The 25107-nt window shown below is 41.9% G+C and overlaps 1 protein-coding gene across 1 annotated transcript in view; it reads left to right on the top strand.

The window, feature by feature from the left end:
* LOC103533793 (uncharacterized protein C18orf25) overlaps positions 1–25107 on the top strand; it is a 65850-nt gene that overhangs the window by 38247 nt on the left and 2496 nt on the right. The window contains exons 3-4 of the mRNA XM_030468375.1: positions 2811–2993; positions 20092–20218. Of these exons, the coding sequence (XP_030324235.1) occupies positions 2811–2993; positions 20092–20218 (310 nt within the window). The remainder of the gene's footprint in view (positions 1–2810; positions 2994–20091; positions 20219–25107) is intronic.

Below are 25107 nucleotides of genomic sequence, written 5' to 3'. Positions count from 1 at the left end.
CATCACAACATCACATGATCATGTAGGGAAGTATTATTTATTTCTAAATTTAGCCCGTTCTGTCACATCCTTGTACCACTGAAAAGGAAACAGGCTTTTGGGAATGAAGGAGTTCTAGAGGGTTTATTTTTATATGCCTTTGCTGCAAATTTCATCTTGTTACAGTTGTCTACAACTTGTATATTGGTTTATTTATTGGTTTAGGTTTTTTTTAAACATGCATAGGCATTTATTGCTTATTTCTTTTTTTATACATGCTGGGAATCATAGGATTTGTTGAAGCATCTGAGCCCTTAGATTGGCCTTGTTAGTAATTTACTGGTGATAGGTATGGATAGCCCTGATGTCAGGGGCCTTTCATTTACAAATCTAATCCTTAAATGCAAGGCTGAGAAAAAGCAAAAATAGATTTCTTCTGTAATTGCTTTGTAAATAGGCAGCTTGTTTTTTCCAGATTTTTAAATTGGTGGCTATTACACTGACAAATATAATTACAGTATGTAAATTATATTGAAAATATTTTTGTCTGTTTGATGTGTAGTCAATTTAAGCTAAGTTATAAGGTATGCTGTTTGGAAGTGTGGAAGATAAGCGTGGAGCTACAGATAACAAGTTTATGCTTGTATTTCCTACTGATGAAGACTTTCACACAAGTTATTTCTATGGGTAGGTGATGAGAATATCATTCTGCATGTATATACATTCATTATACATTTTTGCATGATTATACATGTAGGAGTAGTACAATTTTGACTTTAGACTATTGGTGCCTTTTGTCCAAATATAATTTTACTTGTGTAGACACATCTATCTAAAATATAATTTTGCTTCTACTTTTGGAGATTTTAGTAAGAAGCAAGAGAAGCAAAGACCTGAAGGAACAGTACATAGCTCCTGAAATTTTAGAAAACCTATTGAAATAATGGTCAAATAGTCAATATTGTACTTGACCCTCATATCTTCTGCAACTGAGTGTTTATTTTTATAGACCACATTATACTTGTTCACACTGAACTCTGAGACTGAAAGAAAATGTCTCTCATAATTCAGTCCATTTATAACTTCTGCATGCAATTTAATCAGCTATCTTAATTTTGAAATTGGTATTCCATTATTTTTAATTGCCTTTTAGAAAGATAAGGATTGCCTTTCAATTAATTATCAGGGCTTATTTTCCAGTCATAATCATCAGTGTTTCATGTTGTGAACAGTTTGGTCCTTAATACATTGCCATTTAACTACATGGTTTTTTGTCAGGGCTGTTTTAAGTTTGTAAAATAACATTGTTTTATGAAATTTTTGTTTTGGAGGCAGATCTGATTGGAAATATTTTTGTGAATTTCTTTATACCTTGTTGCAAAACTGATCTTTAGTATGACTTAAGCAAGATGGTTACTCTTTAATGAAGTGTGTTGCTAATAACAAAATAGGTGTTTCTTAAAATAGTGAGTTGAATTATGTTTCAGGGACCAAGTTCCAAAAAAACCCTCAAAATCAAAACTAAAAAACTTCACCCTAAAAACCTCATTTGAAACAGCTTTTCAGAGAACTACATTTGGTACTTTTAATTCGTGGTGTTCTGTCTTTAACAGCCCCTTAATACCCCTAAAAGAACCCATCCCTTCCTGAAAATTCTTTTAATTTTATTCTCTGTGACTTTTAAATATTTCTTTAGTCATTTCATAACTCTAAAGGTCCTATCTTCCTAAACACATTAATTTATAATTGTTTTATGTTCTCCCATACAAATTATACCCTCTATATATCATAGCCATAGCAAAAAAGTCCTGCAGACACTCAACTGCCAAAATTTCCTTGGAGTTAAAGAATTGTAGTAGCAAAGCTGCTGAGCTTTGGCCCAACCTGTTTTTCTTTTTAATTTGAAATGTACATCCTTTTAGAATGACAATATTTATCTATTCTCTCTTTGCTTCCACATTAATCTTGTCTTGAATCTGGCTTTTTTATGAGCCTCTTCTGTTTCTAACATGCTTTCCAATTAGAAGTGATTTTCATTCCTCACCAAAAAAATAGTCTGTCCTAATAAAATGGACCAAAAATAGCTTTTTGTTATTCCTCAAGAATAGATTTCAGGATCATGTAACCAATTTTCTCTCCCTCTTTTACTTTTCACATTGGTGGCCAAAAATGCATATGGTAATCAGATTGAATTAAAAGCATATTAATCACTGCATATTATTGTTTTGTTTCTTGTTATTCTTGATTTAAAAAAAAACAACACCAAAAACATTGCCGTTTTGAAAAATTCCACTGTCTTTGACAGGTAAATGTTATCTAAGGAAAGTTGCCTAATGTTTAATTTATTATAACTGGATCAGCTCTATCACAAAGTTAGTTTTATTCAGTCAACCCTAAAGTAATATAAGCTGTCACTTGAGTTTTATAAAATTCTTTAGGTAAATATTTTGTATTTCTGAACTTAATGTCCTGTAACTTATTATTTTTTATTTTAAATTGAAAGTTTTATCCTTTTAAGATTGTAAATATAACATCAGATATAGAAATGTTTGTGTTAATATGAAAGATAATACACAACTGATATATTGATAAACATGGTTTTCTTACATTTGTTTTCGTTGAATGCAAAGGTTAAAAAGTATCTGTAATCTCAATGTTCATTAACTGAAGTTGGATAATTCATAGAATTTATAATTCTTTAAGAGCTTTCTGTATGAGATTGCATTAATCCTTAAACAAATTATTAAATTAAACAAATTATTTGTACTTTTAAAAGTGTCTTTCACAGTATGCTCACTTCTAATGTGTGTTGCTTTTCTTTCCCTCTGCAGATGGCCCTCCAGTTGTAGCTCGTTATGATATATCAGACACAAATTCAGACCCAGAAGTGGTAAATGTGGATAATTTGTTGGCGGCTGCAGTAGTTCAAGAGCACAATAATTCTTTAGGAAATGAAGACTCGGGATCTACCTGGAGAACCAGAGGGCTACTAGATCATTTGACTGCTGGTACAGGTTTGTTTAAATTCTCTTCCTCTGGTATGTGTTCCAGTATCTCAGTCAGTGTCTTGCCCCTTTCTTGCTTTTGGTATTTTTGTAAATTATACAGCTCTAAAAGCTCCTTGTGAAGATTTTGCAATAAAACTGTATAGGTGCTCATTAAAAATGTCTGACATTTATTCCAAAATATAAGTGATAAAAATTGACAAAGATTCCTGCAATGTATTTTTTAAAAATTGTTTTCTTTATTAATTTTTATACTTTCCCCTCTAATAATTTCTTCAAACTTAGGTCTGAGGTTTTATTGTTGTTGTTGTTTTTTTAAATGACAGTGTGATAAGCTTCTTACTGAATGGCTGATTATGACAATCCATGCCACCAGATAGTAAAGTGATCATAATCCCATTTTAAGTATTGTAATTCTCTGTATGCCTTTTTGTTTGTCTCTTTATTTCTTTTAAATGCAAGTGTTAATTATTTCCATATTCCATCTGCATTTCTAACATAACTTACTAAGTTGGATAGACCAGTGTTGGATAAAGATGAAGGGTGAAAAGGTGCTGGTAAGTGGGCTTAGCATCAAGAGATATCAAAGAAATTTCCTTCAAGCAAGCAAGAGCAGGAACCATAGAATGCCAGAATGGTTTGGGTTGTAAGGGACCTTAAAGACCATCTAGTCAACCACCCCCTGCAGTGAGCAGGGGCAGCTTCATCTAGACCAGGTTGCTCAGAGCCCCATCCACCATGACCTGGAATTTTTCCAAGGATGGGGCATCTACCCACCTCTCTGGGCAACCTGGGCCAGTGTTTCATCACCCTCAGTGTAAAAAATTTCTTTTTTATATCTAGTGTGAATCTCCCCTCTTTCATCTTAAAACCATCACCCCTTGTCCTGTCACTACAGGCTCTGCTGAAAAGTTCATCCCCATCTTTCTTCTAGGTCCCTTTTAAGTACTGAAAGGCCACAATAAGGTCTCCACCAAGCCTTCTCTTCTCCAGACTGAACAAACCCAACTCTCTCAACCTGTCTACAGAGCAGAGCTGCTCCAGCATTTGGAACGTCTTTGTGGTCTCCTCTGGACTTGCTCCATCATCTCTGTGTCCTTCCTGTGTTTGAGGGCTCCAGAACTGGACACAACCCTCCCTTGACCTGCTTATGCTATGGGCATAATGTTTCTCTTCTTCCAGTCACCAGTGACTTAACCTGACTGCCAGGACTTTGCAAATATCATGGAGTTACTTGGCAACTACATCAGCCAATTCCCTCAGGTGTCTGGGATGTATCTTGTCAGGTCCCATAGACTTACATATAGTCAGGCTCCTCTGGTGCTATCCACTTTGTTCACAGGGCTCCCCACCCTGTGAATCCCAAAGATTGTAGGACAGACAATAACCACAAAACTGAATTCTCGCCATCAAACCAATCCTCAGGTTGCATGGCTCACAAGAGTTCTGATGTTTGGTCAGCTATTTCCTTCATCTTTGCTCAAGCTTCTTCAATTGATGTGATGGCATTATATATGGTGATACAACATTCTGTGTCGGTTTAAATTTAACATTCCACAGACTCCTTGTTCTTTAATCAGTATCATATCCAACGCTAAGCAGTTCTGATGTGTCATTTTTGAGACTTGCTGTACCTGTAAATTTAGTTCTCCAAAAGCATATCTAATCCAATTACTCAAAAGGTGTACTTGCCAAGTTATGTTCTCTAACACAAATTGATGTCTTTTTAGAGTTATATAAGGGGTAAATATATTTTCCAACATCAGAGATATTAATTGACCTTTTGTATAATAATCTGGTGTTGCAACTCCATATTCTGCCTAACTGGGATGCTCTTTAGGAGCACTTGCTTCTCAACGCAATCATTGGGAAGTGTCTGCAAAACTGAAAATATGAGATGGACACAGGGATGGAAGTACCACTCCACACCTCAGTCCAGCATGCTGTTTTAGAGAGAGGTATGAATAAAACTTGCCATCAGAACACCCCCATGTTAAGCCAAGGGGTGTAGGGTAAATACTTGAGTCACAGGTCCAAGTACCAGTATAATCTATAAAGACCAATTTAGGGTCTGACTCTATGTGAGTACCCTTTACAGGATAATGTGTTCCAGGGACTCCACATATACAAGCTTTGTTGCTATCATATTGGGTGGTATCACACTGAGTATCTTTATTTCTCCATCCCCTAGCAGGATGCCCCCAACAGGTACACGTATCTTGAATTAAAGTCCGTAGGGACTGAATGAACCAGGTTTCAGGAGGGTCACCTGGGCCATCATTACAGGTTATTACCTTACTATAATTAAACAAGGGACTCTTGACAGGATCACTAGGTGGATTAAACTTAAAGGGTTTCAGTGTTGCCTTACGTGACCAGGCCCACATTAGGTTTGATAAATCTCGGGCAGTGGTGGCAACAATCTTTGGAAGTTCCACACACCAATTTACACTCACATTTGTAACATAATTTGCTTCATAATAGTCAGATTTACTAAGCGGATCAAATTTTGGATCCCAGGGATAGTACTCACAGGACCATCTCCCTGTATTATTCAGGAATGTGTTCTTTCCCACCACATTCCATGTGTTTCCAGAAGCAAATAGTGATTTAGGTCCCAGTACTTGATATGGGATGGTCATGTCAAATGCTGGAATATCAGTTTTACATGTTTGGACAAATAGGGTGGCATTGAGGAGAGATTTCCTTATAGGCCTCCATACCTCATGCAGTCTTTCAACCCTTGAAATTTTAGTCCACCTTATCCTGGCATTATAAAGATCATAGATACATACTTTTGGCAGATGGACAGGGCGTGTTGCCCTGGTCATATTAAACACAAAGGACAGGTTAATAGTGTCACAGTTTAACACTGGCCTGGCAATTAAACCGAGTGACAGATGCTCTCTATTAATCTCTCTCTCCTCCCTGATAAAGAAAGGAGAGAGAATAAGGGAGAGAGACTTATGGGTTGGAAACTAAACTACACAACTTTAATGAAACTGTAATGATAAATAGGAAAAATTACTAAATATATACAAACATGCAGGAAAATGGAAACCACATCCCTCCCTCCTTTCCCCCAATAACTCTCACGTCACCACTGAGGCTGCAGGGCAGCCCTGGGAAAGTCCAGGCTGGACTCCTGGAGTCGGCAGCAGTCGGGAGCTGGAGGCAGGAACACACAGATATGGGCTGGCATGGATCAGGACCACAGGCAGATGAACAGATGGAATCCTCCCAGGATGCCAAAGGAAACAGGGACAGGCGAAAAAGGGGAAGCAGGAAGGGCAGGAAGGCATTTGACCTTTGTGATCCCTTAAATTTATACTGAGTATGACGTGTATGGGATGGAATACTGTGTTTGGTCAATTCTGGCATCTATCTTGTCCGTTCCTCCCCAAAGGAGGGTTTCAGGTGGGACCTCTTTATTCCTTCTGGAGGGCAAAAGGTTCCTGAGAGCTGAGCAGTGTCCTTGGCTCTGCATACCAGTCTCTAGCAGTAACTATCAACATCGAGTGTTATCAGTCCTAGAAGCAGGCACTGTCTGAGAAATTTGCTGTTAATTTCAGCAAGTGCAGCTACTTACAAGAGACTTAGCTGAAAGCAAAAGTACAAGACAGAAAATCACCTTCATCCTGGTCCAAACCAGGACAAATAGGAATAGCAAAAAATGGTAAACCATCTTCAGCAGATCTAGGCAGAGCAATACATAGTCCTTGATCTGTTTGATTCCACACTTGTGTAAAACCCTGAATCAAGTCCAATGCTAGATTATTTGCAGCGTTTTCATCTCCTCCCTTGACACTAAGGGAGAAGAGACAGGTCATCCAAAACAATGAGAACGGTGATAATATATACATATTATGAAAATTACAATAATGAGAGCCAAACAGATGACTGAAAAAATCAAAAGCAGCATAAGCCTTCTGTTTGTGGTGGCACTCTCCAGTACTCTGTAGATTGCTTTCCTAGAGGAGAGGAGATGAGACGAGACCTGGCTCCACCAGAACCAGTGTTAAAAAGAAGGTACTATTCACCTGGTGTTAATTTTATGTTCTCTGCCATGGACGTCGGTGGCTACCCATGCATACACATTTATAGGAGTCTTTAGTACCAGTGGGACCTGCCCAACTGTTAGGTCTACCAGCACTGGTTGTCCTGGATAGTGCAAAGGGTTCCTGGGATCATCAGATCCATCATTTTGGGGGACAATAGTTGGTGCTTTAGAACAAAATGCTCTAAATTGTGGACACCCATTTACTCCCCATTGATCATTCATCTTAGTTATTGCATCCCAGAGTTGGTCTGACCACCTTGAATCTTGGGGTCTTAAGAATCATTTAAGAAGACTGTTCTTTCCACTATCCCATTTGCTTGTGGGCAATAGGGAGTATGGGATACCCACTGAATTCCTTCAGTCTTTGCCCATTGTTGGACTATCCTAGCAGAAAAGTGAGTAGCATTATCAGATTGAATTGATTTTAGCTTGGGTAGAAAGCTAAACCAGATTTTGAGTCCTCTTACTGTACTTTTCCCTGTTGCTCGTGTTACACCTTCTGCTTGTACTAATCCCGATACTACCTCTACTCCTACCAATACATATTCTTTCCCTTCTGATTTCCGAAAGGGACCAATATAGTCCGCTTTCCACGTATCCCAAAGTACTTTTCCTTCACGTAAGTGAAGTGGGGGATCTTGTAGAGGGTGTTTTTCAAATCTAGTGTGGCATAGACCACATGCAGAGATAACCACTTCACATGTCCTGTGAGTGACAGGCCATCCTCTGCTTTCAGCTTCTCCTAACAAATCTTTCACTCCAGAATGGCCACGCTTAACATGTCACCCCTCTAAGAGATAACCCCATTTCTCCTCTTCCTTTTTATTCTTCCTCAGCTAAAAGAGCTAAACGGGTAAGATAGTCTACTTGTATGTGGGCTGGATGATCTCCCCCCTGGTGGGCAGCTACCCATCCAACCACTATGGGTTTTCATGTAGCCACATCTAGTATCTCTTCCCATTTATCTCTCTGCCACACAGGCACTCTACTTCCCACTGCTAGGGCTAGGGCATGATGTGCCAAGGTAGGGGAATGCCAATATCCTTGGGGCAAATGAGTAAAGGTGTATTGAATACCTTGCCAAATGAATCCAAATTTATCCTGATCACTCTCCTGTATAGGTACCATGAAAAACATATCCTTTACTTCAATGGTAGCTAGAATGTGATGAGACTGCTCCTGTATGGTGGAAATTAGTTTGGTTATATTAGGTACAGCTGCAGTCAGGGGACTGGTGCCTGCGTTTAGGCATTGATAATCAATTGTTGGTCACCACTTGCCATTTGGTTTGCCAACTGGCCATACAGGAGAGTTATAAGGAGAATGAGTTTGAATAATTATTCCTTGTTCCTGCAGCTCTTTTATTACTGGGGTGATTCCTTCTCTTGCACTCAGTGGTAGAAGATAAGGTTTCACATTTACAACCTTGCATGGTGGCTTCTGGAGCTTATAGAAGGTGACAAGAATCTAAACAGCCCCCCTGTAATCCTGAAGGACACAGTCAGTGACCTACTGAGATGCTTGGATCCCCACAAGTCTATGGGACCGGATGGGATCCATCCAAGTGTGATGAGGGAGCTGGCAGAAGAGCTCACCAGGCCTCTCTCTATCATCTACCAACAGTCCTGGCTCACTGGGGACATCCCAGATGATTGGAAGTTGGCAACTGTCACGCCAATCCACAAAAAGGGTCGGAAGGAGGACCCAGGAAACTACAGGCCCGTCAGCCTGACCTCAGTGCCTGTCAGGGTCATGGAACAGATCATCCTCAGTGCAATCACACAGCACATGCAGGATGGGCAAGAGATTAGACCCAGCCAGCACGGGTTTAGAAAGGGCAGATCATGCCTAACCAACCTGATCTCCTTTTATGATCAGGTGACACGACTGGTGGATGAGGGGAAGGCTGTGGATGTGGTCTACCTGGACTTCAGCAAAGCGTTTGACACCGTCTCCCACAGCATACTCCTGAAAAAGCTGGCAGCCCGCAGCTTCGACAGGAGCACCCTGTGCTGGGTTAGGAACTGGCTGGAGGGCCGGGCCCAGAGAGTGGTGCTGAATGGGGCTGCATCCAGTTGGCAGCCAGTCACTAGTGGTGTCCCCCAGGGATCAGTATTGGGCCCAGTTCTGTTTAATATCTTCATTGATGATTTAGATGAGGGGATTGAGTCCATCATCAGCAAATTCGCAGACGACACGAAGCTGGGGGGAAGTGTCCATCAACTGGAAGGCAGGAGGGCTCTGCAGAGGGACCTGGACAGACTGGAGAGTTGGGCTGATTCCAACGGGATGAGGTTCAACAAGGCCAAGTGCCGGGTCCTGCACTTTGGCCACAACAACCCCATGCAGCGCTACAGGCTGGGGACAGAGCAGCTGGAGAGCAGCCAGGCAGAAAGGGACCTGGGAGTCTGGATTGACAAGAAGCTGAACATGAGCCAACAGTGTGCCCAGGTGGCCAAGAAGGCCAATGGCATCCTGGCCTGTATCCGGAACAGCGTCGCCAGCAGGTCCAAGGAAGTGATTCTGTCCCTGTACTCAGCGCTGGTGAGGCCACACCTCGAGTCCTGTGTCCAGTTCTGGGCCCCTCAGTTTAGGAAGGATATTGAGGTCTTGGAGCAGGTCCAAAGGAAGGCAACCAGGCTGGTGAAAGGACTCGAGGACAGACCCTATGAGGAGAGGCTGAGGGAGCTGGGGCTGTTCAGCCTAAATCAGACCTCATTGCTGCCTACAACTACCTGAAAGGAGGTTGTAGCCAGGTGGGGGTTGGTCTCTTTTGCCAAACGACTTTCAACAAGACAAGAGGGCATGGTCTTAAGGTGTGCCAGGGGAAGGTTAGGTTAGGTATTAGAAAGAATTTCTTTACGGAGAGGGTGATCAAGCATTGGAATGGGCTGCCCAGGGAAGTAGTGGAGATCTCCATCCCTGGAGATATTTAAAAAGAGACTGGACATGGCACTCAGTGCCATAGTCTAGCAACCACAACGGTGGTTCAAGGGTTGGACTCGATGATCTCTGAGGTCCCTTCCAACCCAGCCAATTCTATGATTCTATGATTCTATGATTCTATGATTCTAAGTATAGGGGCAGTCTGCAAGAGCCTTACCAGGGTTACATCAGATCCAAACTTCCATTCCCTTCCTGCTGCGTCTGTCCATGCTTTCCCTTTTAATAAATCTAAACCCAAAATGTTTGTTGGGAACACCCCCATCGTAGCCACTATGATATTGGGTGTGGTATCTCTGGGCAACCAGCATTTTGCTCGGGCTGTAGCCTGGGATTTGGAATACCCAAACGCATCCTTGACCCATATCTGCCTCTTGTCAGGGCTTACCCCACTTCGTTCAGCAGTGCTGGCATTTAAAGCAGACATTTGTGCTCCTGTATTTACCAAAAATGTGACCAGTGTCTTGAAAGGATCAAGAGGAAAAGTTAGATCCCCCTCCTCATTTTCAGTGAGCCTCTGAAAGTTCACCCACTGGCCATCCCCCAGCTCACTTACTGGGGATGGTTCAGGGAGTTTCCCGACTTCAAAGGGCTAGCAGGTTCCTCCCTGGGGGCAGTCGGAATAACCGACCCCTGAAATACAGAGTCTGCACTTTCTTCCCTCGGAGGATTCTTATCTGCTAGCTTCAGCACATTTTCACTGTTCTGTGGGCCCTTATCTTTTTGCCTCCACAGCTTTACAAGACTTTGCAAATTAGAGAGCGGTATTCCATGCATTAAATGTCGAGGAATACCCTTTCTTAATCCACCCTCCCATATTTTTCTCTGATCAACTTTGTCTCTCTCTTCAAGGCTCCCACCTTGGGACTGGACAGACTTCTTATTTAGTTCAGTCTGACGGACAAAAGCCTGACCTTTTGTCTCCTTTCCAGTGAACCCCACACGTCGACCATAATTAATCAGTTCTTGTGCAGTCTCTCCCCAAGGAAGACGGGGTCCTGTCTGAGGACCTCCCAGACTGGCAGCTCTGTCTTGAGTTTGTATTGTATAAAGCTTCAGTGAATCAGTTAGCCCTTTAATTAAAGAAGTCATTCTATCTGGATTGTCAGATATTAACATAGGAGAGGGCTGACAAGGCTCAAGGCATCTGTTACGCATCAGCTGGAGACAAGCTGCCTTTTGTATGCTTTCAGTGAGTTGATTTAACCCTGGAGTAGGAATGGCAATGGGGTCTCCCCTCTCAATGGGATCTAACCCTCCAGCCCAATATGCTACTCTTTGGGTTAGGGACCAAGGTTCCCGTTCATCATCTACAGTTAGGAACACACCAGGACCCCAGTATCCCTGTGCTTCCTCCTCTGTGAGCTTTATTCGGTCTCCTTCAGTTAGGGAAACCCTCCACACGTACTCAATTTGAGTATCTTTGGTTTGCCTGCTGTACTTGCAGTTTTGCAAGTTCAGTTGCACTATAGGGTATCTGTCTAGTGGTAACTGCAGGTTCTCCATCTTCACCATCATATGAAAGTTTTTATGAGTGGCCAGAGTTTTTGTGAAGGATTGAATTTGGTTTTTGCTTCCTTCATTTCCTCCCAGGGATAATAGGAAGAAACTTCTCTTTGGATAAGGTCACTTTCTTTTGACAAACTAGAGAAACCGGGCTCAATCTCCAGGTAATACTCCCCAGACTGATGACACAGCTCTAATCTTAATTGTCTTTCCCTCACAAAAGCATCCTGCAAACTGTTTTGCAAATGCCTCCTGAGTCGTTTTTCATTAATTAACTTTCTCGGTTTTTCATCAGTTAACTGTTTTTTCATCAGTTAACCTTCTCGGCTTGTCACAGCTTTGCTTGTTCTACTTCTAATTTTGCCTGAAGTTTTGCAGCGAGTTCCTGAAGGCACTCCTTATCGTCTCTCTTTCTTTGTTCAACAATATGTTTGTCTTTCTGAGCTGCAGTTAATGCGCCTCCCAAGACACCATAGACCACTGCTTTTCCCTTACTGGGTTTAGACTTATTTTCTTTTGCTAAGTCTCTTATACGTTCTGCTACAATTACTGGGGATTGCCAGTGTTCTCCACCCCAACTATGTATGCCCTTTTGGTGCTGGACAAGCTTTATAATCTTTCAACAGATCTAACAGTGAGGAGCAGTCAAAATCAGGCACAACTCGAACTGCCATGACCTTCTGCCAGAGAAATAGATTCTCCTTTATACAGTTATCCCCTTTTAACAGTCCTCCTTACCGCTTCTCACAGAGATCCCACTTCTGACACCAATAAAACGTCACACCCCACAAGGTGGGTGCGGCACTGTCACATCTCACAAAGTGAGCATGGCTCCCCAAGATGTGGGGACCAAGCAAAATATCACGTCCCACGGAGTGGACACGTCTCTACATCCCATAGCGTGGGCATGGGTAGGGTTCCCCCAGAGTGGGGGTCAACCCAGGGGATTCGGACTGGAACTCCTTGCTTTCTAAACTCCTTCAGAGAGGAGGAGCCTAGGTGCAGCTGGGCCCAATCCTTCTCCTCCTCTAAGTAATCTCTTTTAACAACCCATTTGGCAAGATTAAGTTTGAGAATTCTCTGTGCAGTACTCAGGAGTAAGGTTATTACCCAGGAGGTTTGTATAAAAATACAACTTTCCTTAAAAGTGAGTAAGATTATAAAGCATGTGAGATTACAACTAGCAGAATTATAAATGATGGTACTTTCAAAGCAATGGATTACAGTTTAGCAAAACTTAAGGAAGTTGTTAAGACAACAGGTTACAACTAACAAAACTTAACAAAGCAAAGGGGAGTGAAACTTAAAGTTGGAAACTATGTTACCCTCATGTGCTGAGATAAGGTTAGAAACAGAGACACACAGAGAAAGAGAGATAAAGAAGAGAGAGAAAAGTTATCACCACCCTTGGAGCCAGCGATGATCTTGGTAGGAAGTTGTGGTCCTTGGATGGCAGGCGCGACTCCAGCATTTCGAATGTGCCTCTTTTATGCCGCCTTACCCCACCTTTTCGGGGGGGGAGGATGGACTTTGGCATATCTTGCAAAGCCAGGTGTTCACTTGGACCCCTCCAGATGGGATGACACAGCAATAACCCTTATTTCTGTGCATGAGCCCTCTCCAGTGGCTTTACCTGGGGCATATATAAGATGTCACTCTGCCTCCGCAAGGTACAGCTTGCCTGCCCCTGTCCTGCCTATCGTCTGCCTATAGGCAGACGGTGTCCTGCCTATCAGTGTGGCCATCAGACAGAGTTCCCCTTGCAAGGCCAGTGTTCAGCTTATCAGGATAGCTACTAAAGGAGGGGCTGCTCTTGGGAGAATAGGGCCCTGTTTATCAGGGTGGTTACCCAAATGAGGGTCTCTCTGTGAGAGAACACAGTCCAGATGGCTTCTGAATGAGGGCTCCACCTGAGCACAGTGTCCAGTTTGTCAGGGTGGCTGTTTTGAGACAAATATTCTTTTCGGGATTCTACAGGTGGTCATGAACCTAATGTTCTCTCACAGTGTGAGGGATGTTTCTCTCCCAGTCCCTGCCTTGCACTCCATCCACTCAAGAGGCGTGAGGAGAGAGGTTGGCAGTGAAAATCAAGGCAAAGAAGTTGTTGAGAACCTCAGCCTTCTCTTCATCTGTTGCTACCAGTTTGCCAGTCTTGCTCATCAAAGGGGGGATGCTTTCTTTGACCTTGGTTTTGTGGCTGACATACCTGTAGAAGCCCTTGCTGTTATTCTTTGCTCAGCTGTGCCTTGTCATTTCTGACCCCATCCCTACACAACTGGGCAGCATCCCTATATTCTTCCCAGGATATCAGTCCCTGCTTGAACTGCCTGTGCATTTCCTTCTTGCCCTTAGTTTGGCCAGTAGGTCTGGGCTCAGCCATGCCTGTCTCTTGCCTTCCTTGCCTGACTTCTTACATGTGGGGATTGAGAGCTCTTGTGCTCTATGGAAAACATTCTTAAAGATCTGCCAGCTCTGTTCTACTTGTATCTGAGGGCAGTATCCCAGGGGTCCTATTGACTAACTCCTTGAAGAGCTGTAATTTGCTTTCCTAAAATTCAGGGTCCTGACTTTACTCTTTGCCTGATCCATATCCCTCAGGACCGTGAATTCCACCAGGGCATGATCACTGCAGCCCAGGCTGCCTCCAGTCTTGACATCACCAATTAGCTCACGTGCATTGGTGGCCATCAATTCCAGAATCGCATTGCCTCTAGTAAGGGTGTCTATTACCTGGCTAAAGAAGTTATCCTCAATGCGCTCCAGGAGTCTCCTGGATTGCCTACAGCTCACCATGCTACTTGCTACTTTTCCAGCAGATGTTGGGGTGGTTGAAGTTCCCCAGCAGGATGAGAGCCTGTGAGAACAATGCCTCCTGTAGCTGGAGTAAGAAGGCTTCATCAGTAGGATCCCCTTGATTGGGTGGCCTGTATTAGATACCAGTCACAAGGTTCTCTTTGTCGCCTTGGTCTTCTTACCCATAAGACTTCAACCTGCTTGTGGGTATTCTTCAGAGACAGCTCTTCACACTCTATCCTTTTCTTGATGTAGAGGGCAATGCCTCCGCTCCTCCTTCCACCCCTGTCCTTTCTGAACAGCCTGGAGCCATCGATAGCCACATTCCAGTCATGGGATTCATCCCACCAAGTTTCAGTAATGGCAACCAGGTTGTAGCGCTCCAGTAGCATGGTGGCTTCCAAATCCTCCTGTTTGTTGCCCATGCATATGTGTAGAAGCACTTCACAGCTGGGCTTTGGTCATGTCATCTTAGAGGAACACCCCTTAATTCCTTTAAGGTATTTCACTGGTGCTTCCCTGTTGGCTTCTATTACCTCAGGAGCCCCTGGCTCATCTTCGTAAGTCTTCAAGTGTGCTCCAGTGTAGCCAGCATATCTCAGAGCAACAGGCTGAGGGTCCTCACTAGTACCCTGTCCCTCTACTCTTGGTGTGTCATCCCACATTCCTACAGGACCATTCTCAGGTGCTTCTGTGATTTCCAGCCTTTCAATATCACTTGTGTCTATGCTGCAGCATGGCACTCCATCCCCTACCTCCACTGAGACAACAGACTGAAGGATCTTGCTAGCTTGCTGTCCTACAAACATCGACGCGTCACCCCCAGCCTTGTCTCTAGTGAGCCTGGTCTTATCCCCTTCCCCCTTCAACTCTAAAGCTCTTTCAATGAGCCCTGCTAACTCTTGTGCAAGAATCCTATTCCCCCTTTGAGGCAGGTGTGGAATACTGTGGAAGAGTTCAGAGAAGTTCATGTAGCTCATAAACATTGTTCAGCTTCACTGAGTGCTTGCAGCTCTTCACTAACAGAACAATTAAACAACATGAAATGCTACTGTGTTTTGGATGCAGCGAGCTAATGGGATACTTCTTATTGACTTTATTCTATAGCCTTTTATGCCAGCATACTGCCTTCCTTTTCACTCTTTGTTGTTGTTGGTTTTTTTTAATATACCGTTAAGGTTTTTAGCTGCATAAGACAAAGTCTTTCCTGTGGTGGTGGAGCACAGCAGTTTTTTGTTTCATGCTGTTTTCCAAACATAAGCTTGCTAAAGGGCACCTATGTTGGAAGTGTCCTGGTAGCTCTGAGCTACTTTTCAATGTCTATAAGACTTAAAGAAATACAACTATATGGCAGATTTTGACATAAATGTTCCATTATTATATAGTGGACAAGTCCATTATTTGAATATGAGAATCTCTGTTGCAGTATTTTCACTGTTGTCTGTGGCTGGATGTTGTTATAGCCTTTTTGAAGCCAGAGTTTTTCAAGCTCACTGGTATTGTTTGCAGGATAGCAGCTGACTGATAGTTAGCTAATTTACCCCTAAGAAGCCCACTCCATTATAAAGTGATTTATTAAACATTTAGAACAGATGAAATTTATTATATAGCACTAATGGATTGGTACTTCAAAGGAGCGTAAGGAAATAAAAAGTGATGTTTCTTACAAAGCTTTCTTTCCACTTATGAGTATGATGCTGCAATGCAGGTAGACATTTGTTTTCCTTCCTCAATCTATATAGAAGGGGACTTGCAAGGAAGAGTTTGCCAGGTAAAAGAAAATGAGAAAACGTCAAGAAACTTCTTCATCCCCGACCATATGTGAATGTGTCCAGAAAAATTTGCTACTGGTGCCATGGCCATGTTAACTTCTGAAAGGATTAATCTCTTTTCCTTCTTGTATACACCTTGCACCAGATCCCTGAAGCCTTGGTATACATCTGACTGCACATTTGTCAGTGCTGGCCTTTTCTTACAATGTCAAAGATTGCACATTTGGAAAGCAGAATTTTCAAATCTTACATCTTGTTCCCAAATTTAATTTTCAGCAAATACACAGTTTAACAGATGTTAAATGTTGTGTACCCATGGGAAAATAATGTAGATAAGCTTTACCTAAGTGAAAAAAAACTTACTAGGATACACAATCATCTCTTTGTCCATGGGCAAATATTTTGGACTGTTTTGCAAACCCTGATGTCATAGGGCAAACAAAATATCTTCTTTGGGCGTCATCCTAATCGTAGAATCATTAAAGTTGGAAAAGACCTCCAAGATCATCAAGTCCAACCATCAACCCAACACCACCAGCCAACTAAACCATGTCCACACATTTTTTTAACGAATGATGACTCCACCACCTCCCTGGGTAGCCTGTTCCAATGCCTGACCACTCTTTCAGTAAATAAATTGTTCCTAATATCCAATCTGAACCTCCCATGGTGCAACTCAAGTCCATTTCCTCTTATTCTATCCCCAGTTACATGGGAGAAGGGAGCAATGCCCACCTCACTACAACCACCTTTCAGGTAGTGGCAGAGAGCAATAGGGTCTCCCCTTAGCCTCTTCTTCTTTAGACTAAACACCCCCAGTTCATTCAGCTGCTCCTCATAAGACTTGTGCTCCAGACCCTTCACCATCTCTGATGCCCTTCTCTGGACATGCTTCAACCCCTCAATGTCCTTCTTGTAGTGAGGGGCCCAGAACTGACCCCAAGATTTGAGGTGTAGCCTCACGTGCTGAGCACAAGGGGACAATCCCTGCCCTACTCCTGCTGGCCACACTATTGCTGATGCAAGCCAGGATGCTGTTCACTTTTTTGGCCACCTGGGCATACCGCTGGCTCATATTCAGCTGCAACACCCCCAGCTTGGATTGTTGCATGGAGTTGTTGTGGCAGAAGTGCAGGTACTGGAATTGCCCTTGTTGGACCTCATAAAATTGGCCTTGGCCCAAAGATCCAGCCTTTCCAGGTCCCTCTGTAGAGCCTTCCTACCCTCAGGCAGATCAACACTCCTTCCCTACTTAGTTTCATCTGCAGACTTACTGAGGGTGCACTCAATCCTCTTGTCCAGATCATTGATAAAAATTGTGAAGAGAACTGACCCCAACACTGAGCCCTGGGGAACACCACTGGTGACCAGCTGCCAGCTGGATTTAACTCTATTCACCACAATTCTTTGGGCCTGGACAGCCAGCCAGTGTTTGACCCAGTGAAGCATACACTGGTCTAGGCCATATGGAGCCAGTTTTGTAGGAGAATGCCATGAGAAACAGTTCCCAAAGCTTTACTGAAGTCCAAGTAAACCACATCCACAGCCTTGCCCTCATCCACTAAACAGGTCACCTCGTCACAGAAGGAGATCAGGCTTGTCAAGCAGGACCTGCCTTTCATGAACCCATGCTGACTGGGCCTGATCCCCTGGTTGTCCTGCACATGCTGCACGATGGCACTCCAGATGATCTGCTCCATAACCTTCCCTGGCATCGAGGTCAGGCTGACAGGGCTGTAGTTCCCTGAATCCTCCTTCTGTCCCTTCTTGTACATGGGGGACACATTTGCCAATCTCCAGCCAACTGGGACCTCCCCAGTTACCCAGGACTGCTGGTAAATGATGGAAAGTGGCTTGGTGAGCTCTCCTCTGCCATCTTCTTCAGTACTCTTGTATGGATCCTATTTGGCCCCATAGACTGGTGGGTGTCCAGGTGCTGTAGCAGGTTGTAAACTGTTTTCTCCTTGATTGTGGGATGGTTAACATTTGTACAAAAAATGTATCATCGTAGGCATGTTATTAGGCATGAAATTTGTATGGCCAGGGGCTGTAAATCTTATTTGCTATGATCCTGATTCACAGCCAGCTACTCTTACAATATTTACTCTGCTAATTATGGTTTCTCAGTTGGAATCACCTTTTTGTTGTCTGAACTTTAAGCAATGGTAATATGTGAAAGCTCTTTTGGGGCTCCTATTTATACATCCTGAGATTCATTTTGGGGTTATTTAAGAGCTGGTTTGCTTTGCCCCTCTGCCAGACATTACCCCATCTAGCAAAGGGTGCAGAATCGTGGTATGTCATAGTATGACATATTAAGGCAGGTTGGTATCCATACCAGTTTGTGTGAATCAATGACCAAGACCTGTGTTATTCTTCTGCTGCCTGTGCTATAGCAGTTGTGATTTTCAGGAGCACTGTGATGTGAATCACTGAAGCAGTGATCTCATAAAGTTCTGAGTACAGCATCAGCCCATGAATCTAAGATTTTGAGCACTTCTATTCCATGTTTCACAGTGTTCCCAGCCAGTTCTGTTAAAGAAATATCTGTGACCCATTTTGGAACTTTCTGGCAGTCAGTGATATTCGCCAAGAAATGGTCAGCTAAACTGTACTGTTTCTGTAGGAAGTCTACCTGGACTACTAATTCATTTTAAGTTCAGATGACAAATCTTTTTTGTCTTGTGAGGTGGAAACTCCTTTGGGTACATGGCAGCACACAGGTTTCCTTCCCTTGCTACCCCTGATCAGATGTTGCACCAATGGTTTTCACTTTGTGAAAACTGAATGTACAATATGGACTATACCCCTTTATTTGCTTGCATCTTTTCCAAATACTTAAAGCAGACATTAGAAGGTTTTCCTGGCAATTCTTTTAAGTTATTTTTTTTCTCTCTGCGTCCTCTTGATCTACCTGGGAGTATAATCAGTTCTGCGTGTTTGTACACCTTTGAAATTGAGGATTGCTATTGCATCCTCCTCCTCCTCTCATCTTTGAAGAGGTGTCCAATCAGACTAGATATACACAATATATTTACCTAATCTCAAATTTCCTGCTTGACAAATGGCTTTTCCCCTGTGTAATATAACTGAGTGATTTCCAAGAAATAGGTAGTGTTATCTGCTTCAGGACTGCCTGTATTTCCACAGGTTAATGCTGCAGAGGGGCAGTAGAAGTAATCTTTTTTTTTTTTTAGGGGGGAAATAAAAGTATGTTAACTTTTTTATTGAATTTTTAAATTGAATTAAAAATTATTTTCTGTAAAAAAGTAATAATTTTGTCTGTTTTGTGTTTTCTGTGCAAATATTAAATATGTCACAACACAGCTTCACTAATTATGGTGAAGGATTTTCTTTGCAGAAAAGACAAAACTTGCCATATTTGTGAGTATTTATAGAGGATGTGTTAGACTAATGAGCTGAACAGCATTGAGGAACTGTAATAAAAAAGCCAATGCTGCTGTATATGGAGCTTAAGAAAAACTGTTTTTTTTCCAAGTATTTGTAAGTGTTAGAGCAAACGCATGAAGCACTGTAACCAGAAACTGATGAGGTTTTTGTTTTTTTTTCACTGTCTTCCTCTATTTTTAAAATAAAAATAAAATAATTTAATTTTCCTCGGTGTGTATGAAAGGCTGATCAGCTGTCTTTGCCACAGTATCACTGAGTATGATTTTTTGTCAATAGACTGTCTTGTTCCTTTATTTCAAAGAGGTTTAGGCACAGTCTAACTCTTAGCATTGCTGTAAAATAACAGCTGGAAAGCCTAATTACATCAAGCGTTCTTCATGCAATAGTCAGGCTTTGTTCACATTTGTGTGATACCACCATCACTAGAGCTATTGAGACTGGATAAATCCAGTGGTCATCCTGTATCGAGTGATGAACTGAAATTGGATAACTTGATCTAATAAGATTTTCCACTCTCACTGTTTCAGTCTTTTTGTTAGCTTGGGAAATCCCTTTTCCATCTGATTTCTGAGTTGTGTAAGGTGTTAAACGTTGGCTGTATTTGTATTTTCCCCATCTATAGGTCATTTGGATCCAGGCTTCCTCGCAAGCAATAAAGCCTCTTCTGGTAATACTCAAATCAATAAAGAAATTAATATCGCCTCTTCTGATAGCGAAGTAGAGATTGTTGGAGTTCAGGAACATGCCGGGTATGAATTTCTTTTTCTTGCTTTCATTTTATTAAAATATCTGTGTTGCCAAAATTAATAGAGAAAAAAACTGCTCACTTCCACATCAGTAGTTATCAGTCCATGAATGATGCCCAAAAGGGAGCAAACATTGCACTTGTTTTTTTCTATTCTGCTGTTCATGGTAATGTCAGAATGTTTTTTTCTTTAGAACATTTACCAACTTGATAAGTATTCATATTAAGCTTGTGATTCAATAGCATACATTACCAGGCTAAACATATGTAGTATAAAAATACCAAATATTTAGATGCCAATTTTATATACATCAGGAATTCATATTTTAAGGGTGTAGTGTAAATATGCAAATACAAAAAAATATTTATGTGAGTTCTTCTTTTTCCTCTCAAAATATTTTCTTACTTTAAGCATTTAATCAACTTCCAGTTTATTTAATTAACCAGTGGTTGTAAAAATACTTTCAGCTTTTTAATGGCTAATGTCATGAGATAGCCCATTTAGATTAAATATTGAATCCTTATGAATCTTAGTTTTATTTCAAGATACAAGAGAGTTCAAACCCCCCAAAATGATGGTAAGAAAGCCAGAGGTTTCCTCTGTCACGGTTTAACACTGGCCCGGCAATTAAACTGAGTAACAGATGCTCTCTATTAATCCCTCTCTCCTCCCTGATAAAGAAAGGAAAGAGAATAAGGGAGAGAGACTTATGGGTTGGAAACTAAACTACACAACTTTAATGAAACAGTAATGATAAATAGGAAAAAATTACCAAATAGATACAAATATACAGGAAAATTGATACCACATTCCTCCCCCCTTTCCCCCAGTAGCTCTCACATCACCACCGAGGCTGCAGGGGAGCCCTGGGAAAGTCCAGGCTGGACTCCTGGAGTCGGCAGCAGTCGGGAGCTGGAGGCAGGAACACACAGATATGGGCTGGCATGGATCAGGACCACAGGCAGATGAACAAATGGAATCCTTCCAGGATGCCGAAGGAAACAGGGACAGGCGAAAAAGGGGAAGCAGGAAGGGCAGGAAGGCATTTGACCTTTGTGATCCCTTAAATTTATACTGAGTATGACGTGTATGGGATGGAATACTGTGTTTGGTCAATTCTGGCATCTATCTTGTCCGTTCCTCCCCAAAGGAGGGTTTCAGGTGGGACCTCTTTATTCCTTCTGGAGGGCAAAAGGTTCCTGAGAGCTGAGCAGTGTCCTTGGCTCTGCATACCAGTCTCTAGCAGTAACTATCAACATCGAGTGTTATCAGTCCTAGAAGCAGGCACTGTCTGAGAAATTTGCTGTTAATTTCAGCAAGTGCAGCTACTTACAAGAGACTTAGCTGAAAGCAAAAGTACAAGACAGAAAATCACCTTCATCCTGGTCCAAACCAGGACAAATAGGAATAGCAAAAAATGGTAAACCATCTTCAGCAGATCTAGGCAGAGCAATACATAGTCCTTGATCTGTTTGATTCCACACTTGTGTAAAACCCTGAATCAAGTCCAATGCTAGATTATTTGCAGCGTTTTCATCTCCTCCCTTGACACTAAGGGAGAAGAGACAGGTCATCCAAAACAATGAGAACGGTGATAATATAAGCCTTCTGTTTGTGGTGGCACTCTCCAGTACTCTGTAGATTGCTTTCCTAGAGGAGAGGAGATGAGACGAGACCTGGCTCCACCAGAACCAGTGTTAAAAAGAAGGTACTATTCACCTGGTGTTAATTTTATGTTCTCTGCCATGGACGTCGGTGGCTACCCATGCATACACATTTATAGGAGTCTTTAGTACCAGTGGGACCTGCCCAACTGTTAGGTCTACCAGCACTGGTTGTCCTGGATAGTGCAAAGGGTTCCTGGGATCATCAGATCCATCATTTTGGGGGACAATAGTTGGTGCTTTAGAACAAAATGCTCTAAATTGTGGACACCCATTTACTCCCCATTGATCATTCATCTTAGTTATTGCATCCCAGAGTTGGTCTGACCACCTTGAATCTTGGGGTCTTAAGAATCATTTAAGAAGACTGTTCTTTCCACTATCCCATTTGCTTGTGGGCAATAGGGAGTATGGGATACCCACTGAATTCCTTCAGTCTTTGCCCATTGTTGGACTATCCTAGCAGAAAAGTGAGTAGCATTATCAGATTGAATTGATTTTAGCTTGGGTAGAAAGCTAAACCAGATTTTGAGTCCTCTTACTGTACTTTTCCCTGTTGCTCGTGTTACACCTTCTGCTTGTACTAATCCCGATACTACCTCTACTCCTACCAATACATATTCTTTCCCTTCTGATTTCCGAAAGGGACCAATATAGTCCGCTTTCCACGTATCCCAAAGTACTTTTCCTTCACGTAAGTGAAGTGGGGGATCTTGTAGAGGGTGTTTTTCAAATCTAGTGTGGCATAGACCACATGCAGAGATAACCACTTCACATGTCCTGTGAGTGACAGGCCATCCTCTGCTTTCAGCTTCTCCTAACAAATCTTTCACTCCAGAATGGCCACGCTTAACATGTCACCCCTCTAAGAGATAACCCCATTTCTCCTCTTCCTTTTTATTCTTCCTCAGCTAAAAGAGCTAAACGGGTAAGATAGTCTACTTGTATGTGGGCTGGATGATCTCCCCCCTGGTGGGCAGCTACCCATCCAACCACTATGGGTTTTCATGTAGCCACATCTAGTATCTCTTCCCATTTATCTCTCTGCCACACAGGCACTCTACTTCCCACTGCTAGGGCTAGGGCATGATGTGCCAAGGTAGGGGAATGCCAATATCCTTGGGGCAAATGAGTAAAGGTGTATTGAATACCTTGCCAAATGAATCCAAATTTATCCTGATCACTCTCCTGTATAGGTACCATGAAAAACATATCCTTTACTTCAATGGTAGCTAGAATGTGATGAGACTGCTCCTGTATGGTGGAAATTAGTTTGGTTATATTAGGTACAGCTGCAGTCAGGGGACTGGTGCCTGCGTTTAGGCATTGATAATCAATTGTTGGTCACCACTTGCCATTTGGTTTGCCAACTGGCCATACAGGAGAGTTATAAGGAGAATGAGTTTGAATAATTATTCCTTGTTCCTGCAGCTCTTTTATTACTGGGGTGATTCCTTCTCTTGCACTCAGTGGTAGAAGATAAGGTTTCACATTTACAACCTTGCATGGTGGCTTCTGGAGCTTATAGAAGGTGACAAGAATCTAAACAGCCCCCCTGTAATCCTGAAGGACACAGTCAGTGACCTACTGAGATGCTTGGATCCCCACAAGTCTATGGGACCGGATGGTCCGGACACTCTCAAGCTCAGATAGAAAGCTGTTCTTCACTTCAGCTGTAATTTTTGATAGGCTTTTTTTTCATATTACTCTTCATATTTAGTTTATGAACTTTCTTTGCCTTAAGGTATTATGCAGCAATTTAACAAGACTAGCATTTTCTTATAGTGTGGAGGGTTAATTCAAATAATTACTCTGCTGCCTGATGGATGCTTGGATGTGGAAAAGGGGTATAAAGGACAAGAAACTGAGCTGTTCTTCATTGTCTCTTCACATCTTTCTTGAGGAAAGAAGATGTACAGGACCCAATTTCCCAGTGGGCACAATTCATTGCTGTTGAATGTGAAAAAAAGAAATTTTAATGTGCTGAAGGAAGTGAGATTTAGTCTTTGCTTTTATAATAGTGAAAGTCCTTGCATGGCTAACTCTTGGAAGTAGCCCACCTGGCTGTTTTTTTCAGTAGACCCAGGGCTTGGAGGATATTTGTCCTAATAATCATTGTGGACTTGTCCTTCACTGCTAGTTCATGTAAATCTCTCTAGTGCTCTGTACACACAACCCTTCTGCTTGAGATCCCCTGTTCAAAAGCTTTCCATGCTGCTTGCCTCAATAATGTTTACCATGTACAAGAATTAGAATATTAAATAAATGCAGAGTTGCTATTTAAAATCAGTTATAGTACTTATGGGCTGAAATACATAAAAAGACAGCAAAGAGACATAAAGCATACTTTTGTGCTTTTCTTCGTTCAGGTAACCATCTGCCATCTCCCAAAGACTAGTTCTTACTAGCTCTGTTGAATACTCACACATTTCAGTTATTCAAATCCTATTTAGAATTTTATTTCTCTTGCAGGTCTAGTCTTGCAGTTATGAAGCATTGATGGGATTCTGACAGGGTTGTTGTTAGGAAAAGGTTTAGGTTTTTGATTGGTATTTTTGCATGTTTAGTATGGTATTTGGATTCAATTCTTTTGCTTACATTGTTTTTTATTGTGCTCCATATTTCATGTCATCATTGGACTGTCTTGAGCTGTGACACCCTGGAGTTGGTCCATCATTTGTAGTTTTTCAGATTGCTAGTGAATCTGTGGTGTTTCTCATCATTGGAATATCACTTAACATCAACTTAGAACACTAGATCATGTTTTTCAGTTTAATTTTTGCCCAATAGATTTATTTTATTTTTATCATGCGTGTGTGTGTGTAAAACAGTTTCCTATGTTTTTTTCCTAGGTTATTGGTTGTGGGGGTTTCGCCTCTACTTTTTTGCTTGCCTTTACTTGGTATCTTCCCTTAGCTACACAACTGGAAAGCATGTTCCCCAAGCTAATGTTTGATTAAATGTTTTGCTATTGGCTGCTTGTGTCACTTGCTTGAGGATAAGCACTTTTATTTTTGCGAGATATCATTTCTATGAGATAATTTATAGCTTACTTTTTGTCATCTTAAGGGAGAAAAGTTAGTATTAGCTTTTCCTAAGCATTGAGTACAGTTCTGTATCAGAAGGATGGACCACATTCCCTGAGAACGAACATCATCTTTAGATTGCTTTGGCTAAAAGCTTTTCTTATCAGTTATGATTAAAAATATTTATTCTTGATAGTTAAAA

The sequence above is a fragment of the Calypte anna genome, chromosome W (assembly GCF_003957555.1).
Source record: "Calypte anna isolate BGI_N300 chromosome W, bCalAnn1_v1.p, whole genome shotgun sequence".
Lineage (NCBI taxonomy): Eukaryota > Metazoa > Chordata > Aves > Apodiformes > Trochilidae > Calypte > Calypte anna.
The sequence above is the reverse complement of the archived record's forward strand: the minus strand, read 5'-3'. Positions and strand labels throughout refer to the sequence as shown.